The sequence below is a fragment of the Copadichromis virginalis genome, linkage group LG2 (genome assembly GCF_057382275.1).
Source record: "Copadichromis virginalis isolate Kocher_CV1m ecotype Utaka linkage group LG2, C_Virginalis_male_GT1.1, whole genome shotgun sequence".
NCBI classification, from domain to species: domain Eukaryota; kingdom Metazoa; phylum Chordata; class Actinopteri; order Cichliformes; family Cichlidae; genus Copadichromis; species Copadichromis virginalis.
The window spans coordinates 29,774,451-29,782,055 of record NC_140619.1 but is presented as its reverse complement, the minus strand read 5'-3'; the positions used below and the strand labels follow the sequence as shown (position 1 = coordinate 29,782,055).

The following is a 7,605-nucleotide window of genomic DNA, read 5'->3' as shown; positions in this document are numbered from 1 at the left end:
ACAACATCCTGAACATGTTTTAGTTGGAAGCATTACTATCATGGCCTCACTTTAAGCAAAATCTTAAAGTGAGTTGTGCCAGTTTTTACTTTAAGTAAAAACCCACCCCACTCTCCCCTATTTATGTTTTAAAACTCAAATAATAAAACTCCAAATATAGAAGTTTTCACCATCCACAAAATATATTGTGCAGTATGTCTAAAAACTTATTTCACATTATGAAACAGTGATCAGTTCAGTTAATATGGTTTTATGTTATCACTGTACAAGAATTAAAAGATATACACCAAGATGCATTTCATGATTATTTTGCCACGTAAGCATTGATCACATTGTTTTTCCACAAAGTGCATGTGACCTGCATTTGAATTTAATGTAAACATTGCCCAGATGGGACCCAGGAGTCTAAAATGACAAAAATCTCCTGCCTTGGGTTGTATTTGTGATCTCAGTCTTTCAGTCATTAACCAGAGCTCATGACAATTGGTGATCTTAGGAACATGAATCTAAAGCTCTTATTCTCTCAGTTCTTTCTTCAATGGACCAGTGCAGCATCTGCATGACTGCTGTTGTTGCCCCAGTTCATTTATAAATCTCCTGCTTCCCCTTCTCCTCTCTCAGTAACTTCATTTGCAGAAAATTAAAAAAAAAAACTGACACATGAAGTAAACTTAATTCAAGACTTTATTGTTTAAGAATTGTAAAGATTTTGTATTTAAAAAATGTAAAACCCAGAAACCACAGAGCTTCTCATCATAATTTGTGGGGAATAAAAAGAGCAGAAGAATTTCTCTCTAAATGCTATTTTCATGCTTGTGAACCAAAGATAAATAACAGCAAGTAAAAGGTGAAACTAGGTGTTGGTGTAAGTTGCAGAACTCATTTCAACCATCAGAAGAGAATCCTCTGGATCTCCTCTTGTTTGTGGGACAGCAGAGACTTCAGCTTTGGCATGTTTCTTTTTCTTCCAAGCAAAGTAGATGGGAATCCCAATTAGCAAGAGAATGACCACAACTGCTCGCAAACCACATATAAGCATCTTATCTGTTAGGAGACACCAAAATCACATGTTAGGCAGAGCTGGGTCTGCTGTTGGTTCAATGTACATTGTTTTCATGTACCTACCCTGATGTCTGTATCCCACTGACAGAGCTGCAGTTAATAAAGAAAAAAATGAAGCATAGTATGATCCAACAAACAAACAGTTCAAGACATAATAACCATAAAAATTTAATTTGTGCTTAATAACTTTTATTCATAAGGTTCTCACTCACCACAGGTAGACAGCCTGTGTTCTATGAAAACATTACTGACGTTGTTCCTGACTGAGCAGACCAGATGTCCTGACATGTGCTGTCTCAGAGTGATGATGTTAGTCTCATTATTTACAGAAAGGAGCTCAGTATCTGTCAGTGTGCGTCCATCCAGAGTCCAGCTGTACTGAGGACTGTCCCCTCCCTCAGAGGAGCAGGACACCCTCCTCTCTCCCTGGGACAGACACTCAGAGAGCAGCAGGACAGAGGACACAGGAACTGAGAAAAACACACAGATGAGTTTAGATTTCAAATCGACATTGCAGAATTAAATCAGTCATTCTTTATAGTCTTCAGTGGAAAAATATGTATAAACCGTAAAATACATGTATGGAAAGATATGGATTACTTCAACAATATTAAAGTTATATTCATATCTATTAATGGCTTCATTTCACAACAAGGAAAACATTACCTTGAACAAACAATTGTAGAGTCCGCTCATCTGATGCTTTTCCATCTGAATCAAAGCTTTTAAGGCTATAATTACCGCTGTCTGTCCTGCTCAGATAATTGAGCCTAAGTGTTCCATTACTGGGAAAAAGCAGAAATTTATGTTCTATGATATTATAAAGAATCCTTTTCTTTCTCACATCTAGTATTTTTAATGAATTCTTTAACAAATGGTATCGAGGTATTTTTGCGGTGCTGTCCATCAGCTTTATCTCCACACTTCCTCCCAAAGCTCCATAACACTGAGCTCCATCCTGTCTGCCATCACAGTAAGTTTCCACACCTGCAACGACACAAAAAAAGGAAACAAAAGCAAAATTATTTGAATGGACTGGCAGCACTAACAAATGTTTACCTGAAACAGAAATGTTGTTATTGCAGCTACTGTTTGTCTGTGTTTTTGTGAAGATGCCTTTATTGTTGCACACATGAGTAGCATGGACCTCTGAATATTTCACTGTTTGGGTAGACATATGGTGCCACAATAAATCAATAAAATCATAGATGGTATTGTAACTGCCATTTAACTTTTTTTTAAATTTTTCTTACTTTGTTAGTAACTGAAAATGTATTTTTTTTAAAACACACACACACACACAGTCAGAACACTTTCTGTTCTTTACAACACCTTTAAAAATGTGGCTTCAATGTTCCAGTTAAAATGAAATTCCATTGTGAAATATGTGTATAAATTAGAGAGACAGACAACAAGAATCATATGAAAATGTTTATCTAGAACATAACTGGTGCTTTTGTGGTTACTGAATGTCGTTAAGTAAATATGCGTTAAAGAAGGCGCAGACAACTGGGGTCCAGGTAATGGTAATAAAAATTCAGTGTTCTCACTCACCACAGGGAGATATCTTCTGTTCTTTGAAGACATTACTGACGTTGTTCCTGACTGAGCAGACAAGACGTCCTGAGACGTACTGTTTCAGAGTGATGATGTTAGTCTCATTATTTATAGAAAGGAGCTCAGCATCTGTCAGTGTGCGTCCATCCAGAGTCCAGCTGTACTGAGGACTGTCCCCTCCCTCAGAGGAGCAGGACACCCTCATCCCTCCCTGGGACAGACACTCAGAGAGCAGCAGGACAGAGGACACAGGAGCTGAGAGAAACACACACAGATGAGTTTAGATTTTAAATCAGAATCTAGGTCATTCTTGTTTCTCTTTAATGGGGAACAAACATAAATCATACAATACATGTATCTGAATTTTCTGTTTCATATCTATTAATGGCTTTACTGTATTTCTAAACAAGGAAAACATTACCTTGAACAAACAAGTGTAGAGTCTGCTCGTCTGATGCTTTTCCATCTGAATTAAATGTTATAAGGCTATAATTACCGCTGTCATCCCTGCTCAGATAATTGAGCCTAAATGTTCTATTACTGGGAAAAAAGAGAGACCCATTTTGTAATACATTATAAAGAATCTTTTTCTTTCTCACATCTAGTATTTTTAATGAATTCTTTAACAGTTGGTATCGAGGTATTTTTGAGGTGCTGTCCATCAGCTGGATGTCCACAGTTCCTCCCAAAGCTCCATAACACTGAGCTCCATCCTGTCTGCCATCACAATGAGTTTCCACACCTGCAAACACACAAAAAAGGAAACGAAAAGCAAAATTATTACAATGGACTGGCAGCACTGACAAATGTTTACTGAAAACAGAAATGGTGTTTTTGTGGCTACTGCCTGTCTTTTTTTTTTTGAAGATACATTTATTGATGCAGGCATGTCTGTGACTGAAACATAGTTAGGGTTCAAGCCTTGAAGAAAAGTAAATTACTGTGTTAGAACTGAGAGGAAGAGAGAGAACCATTATATTAATGATACTAGAAGAGGTTTTTGAAACTGACAACTTAAATTCCCAAGAAATTCACGTTTCCGTATTAGGTAGTGTAAGATAAATTGTGACATCCTATTAAAATTGTTAAAAAAATAAAATAAAATAAAATAAAATAATGAACTGCATGAAAATATTTTAATTGGCACTGTAGCCCTAAAAACATGGGGTCCAATAGTCGTGTCTCAGCTTAAGAAAATCCAACATAGTTGTTATGTTTCCTGAAAGTGCTGTTCACATGAAGTGATGTCAGAGTTTCCTATTATAATTAAAAGTGTTAATAAAGAAAAAAAGGAATTAAATGAAATTAACTAAAAAGAAAGAAAATGAAGGAAAAGAAAATGAACATGCTCTATATTAAAACATTCCTAAACTGCAGATGTATTCAACAGTTCCTGAATTTATTTTAGAAGAAATACAAAAAAAACAATTCCTCGACTGTTTTCAGCTCACCATGAGACAAACCCAGCAACATCACTATCAATCCAAGCACAGCTTCCATGTCTTCTTGCTGTTCAGAGTGTGTTCATACAGTTTGCAGCATAAATAAAAGAAATGACTGATACTACACATCAGTCGGTGTTCACAAACTGTATGTGGAAAGGTGATAAAGGAAGTAAAACCAAGAGCAGAGACAAAATGACATCAGCTTCTTCTTTCCCACGTTTTGTTTCAGATTTTTTTTTTGTTTTTAATTTATTTTACAAACACAGGAATGCAGAAATATTAAGCCATATATGTATACACTTACAGTCTCATTTAAAGGTTTTTCTTTATTTTCACACATATGGAATTAAGCAGTAAACAAAAAGTGAACTAACTCAAAGCATGTTTTAGATTCTTGAAAATAGACACATGTGGAAAGGTGATATAGGAAGCAAAAGCAAGGGCAGAGACAAAATAACCTCAGCTTCTTCTTTCCCACGTTTTTTGCAGTGTGCATATGCATATATATATATATATATATATATATATGTACATATACTAGTATATGTATAGTATAGTATAGTAGATACTATATACTTACTGTGCTATGTGTGATGAAAAAAAAAACACAACAAAAAAAACAAGAGCATTGAATGAGAAAGTGTGTCCAAACCTTTGACTGGTAATCAAGTACTCACATTGTCCCCTCAGCCTTGTTAAAGCTAGGGCTGAGGGAACCAGAACCTGAACCTTAACATTACTGAAGCAGTGTGGCATCATGTTAACAAAGAAGGAAACAAAAGTCAACATCCAAAAAAGAGCCTGAAATTGTGTTCTTTGTATTTATGACTGCAGATTTAATCAAAAGAAATTTTTAATTTTTTAAATTCTACAATTAAAATACTAATAAAAATACTTCATGATGAGTTACGTTTGTTGCTTTGAATTTGCTGCAACGTCTTTTTTTTTCCTCAAACATTTTAAAATTTGTCTGTGTTGAAACTTACTGGCAGCTGACCCCCAGAACATTCCCTTGACCTTGCTCCTCGTCAAGGTCAGCCACCCAAAGTGTCTCCTAAATCCCCTGATCTCTCCCAGCCTTCATGTCCTTACTCTTTTGCTCCCCTCTTGTTTGAACATCTTGTTTCTATCTGTCTTTGCTCCCTCCGCCCAACCAAGGCAGCATGAACTGTTTCATCTGTTGCTTTATATGTTGTTTTATCATTTTAGTTTTTTTATTATGGGTGATTTTTTTGAATTGGTTCTTGTATTAATTCTTGTAGAGTCTGTTATTACTTACAATTTCTTGTATAAACTTGTTCCATGTAGAATGTATCTATCTATCTATCTGTCTGTCTGTCTAGTTTTGATTTGTATTTGTTGAAATTGCTGGTTTTCTTTATTTATTTTGTGTTTTCTTTCTGTGAAGTTCACCTGTGTTCAGTGTGTCAGCTTTGGTTTTGATTCACTTCTTGTTTTATTTCTTTGGTCATCTTCTGTGTCTCATGTCTAGTTTTACTTCTTCTCTCTTGATTATTTTCAGCTGTGTCATAGTTTCTCTTCCATGTCATCTTCCCCCATTACTTTTTTGTATTTATACCCTCTGTCTTCAATTAATTCCTGCTATTATCTGCTCTTTTATTCACTGCATGTTTTTTCCTGGACTTTCTGGGATCCTATTCCTATCCTATTCCTCTTTTGCCTCCACAAATCATACAAAATAGTTGTTTTTTTTTTCCTATTTGGAAATTAAGCCTTTAGTAGATCTACAATTTATGCTATAATCTCCATATTACACCATATTATAGCTATTTCTATAAATAAATAAATTATAATAAATCTGTTGATGCAGAAGGCTTCAAGAAAGGACAGATATGGCCTTGGCCATCAGGGAAACCAGGAGGCAGTACAGATTGAGACTGGAAGGATACTACAACAACTCAGATTCCTGATGCATGTGGCAGGGCTTGCAACACATCACTGATTTCCAACAGAGTAGCAGCAGGGTCACAGTCCGCTGCAACGCCCTACCAGATGAGCTGAGTGAGTTCTACGCTCACTTCGACACCCTCAACACCAGCCAACATAGAGGGATTCTACCAGTAGAGGCATCACAGAGCTCCTCACTAGTGATGGGAATTCCGGCTCTTTTTAGAGAACCGGCTCTTTCGGCTCCCAACTGGCTCTTCAGGTTGTTTTGTTGGTCTAATTAATTTATTATCAAAAACCATATAAAATTATGCAGAAAAGGAATTACTAATGTAAAAAAAATGTGGTTTTATTTATATACGTTTATATATAAATATATACAGTAGGCCCTAGAAACAAAACACCAAAACACATTGCTAGCATTAACTGAACTTCCAAAACAGAGCTACCTAGATCACTTAAATGACACAGCATATGTCTTTTGTTTGTGTATTTATACACAAACACTCATATGTATATATATATATATATATATATATATATATATATATATATATATGTAACCAACACATCACTACTCCTCACTAACTGTGACTTTGACTGAAGTATGCAAGGTTCTGATGAGGGCTAACCCCCAGAAAGCAGCTGGCCCTGACAACATCCCCGGCCCTGCTTTGTGGGTCTGCTCTTCAGAGCTGACTGAGGTGTTTACAGACATTTTTAATGTGTCCCTCACCCAGTCAGCTGTGCCCACATGCTTCAAGTTCACCACCATAGTTCCCTTCCCCAAGAAGAACAACCTAACCTGTTCGAATGGCTATCGCCCCATCGCAATCACTTCAATTGTAATAAAGGAAACTTCTTCACTCTTGGACTGACACCGTCCTGGACTTCCTCACAGGCAGACCTCAGGCAGTTAGAGTTGGTACCAGGACATCAGGTACAAAGACAGTAAGCACAGGGATCCCCCAGGGTTGTGTGCTCAGTCCACTCCTGTACACCCTCTTCACCTATTCCATTCCCTTCCTGTGCAACACTTCCATCATTAAGTTCACTGACAACACAACCATCTTCGGGATGATCACTGGTGGAGAGGAGGCTGCCAACACTTGTGTCCTGGTGGCTGGAAAACAATCTCTCCTTAAATGCTGAGAAGACTAAGGAGAGATTGTTGACCCGAGAATGAGGAGTGACCAGAATGCCCCACTATACATCAACGAGACTCAGGTGGAGAGGGGGAACACCTTCAAATTTCAATGCACCCACATCAGTGAGGATCTCAACTGGACCCATAACACACGGGAGATTATCAAGAAGGCTCAACAATGAGTCACAACCTCCATCATAGTGTGGTACAGGAATAGCACCATTAAGGACAGGAATGCTCACCAGTGTGTCAATAAAATGGCACAATTCATCTGTGGAGTACCCCTCCCATCACTACAAGAACATTTACAACACCCAGGTCAGAAAAAAGGGCAGACAATGTCATTGGGGACTGCACCCACCCACAGCACACGCTGTTTACACAGACGCTACAGGAGTTTGAAAGAGAGGACAACCAGACTAAAAAACAGTTTCTATCCGCAGGTTACTGAATCATGACTAATTGTTGTTCACTAACTAATTATTG

General features: G+C 37.2%; 1 protein-coding gene across 1 annotated transcript; it reads right to left on the bottom strand.

Annotated features, from left to right (window-relative positions):
• Positions 1-681: 681 nt before the first annotated feature.
• LOC146717580 (pregnancy-specific beta-1-glycoprotein 1-like) lies at positions 682-4,185 on the bottom strand. The gene is made up of 7 exons (XM_085478152.1): positions 4,071-4,185; positions 3,041-3,361; positions 2,617-2,874; positions 1,729-2,049; positions 1,275-1,532; positions 1,126-1,152; positions 682-1,044 (listed from the first exon to the last, which is right to left on the bottom strand). Exons 1-7 carry the CDS (start codon positions 4,117-4,119, stop codon positions 854-856), a joined length of 1,425 nt encoding a protein of 474 aa, XP_085334278.1. The 5' UTR covers positions 4,120-4,185; the 3' UTR covers positions 682-853.
• Positions 4,186-7,605: the final 3,420 nt, after the last annotated feature.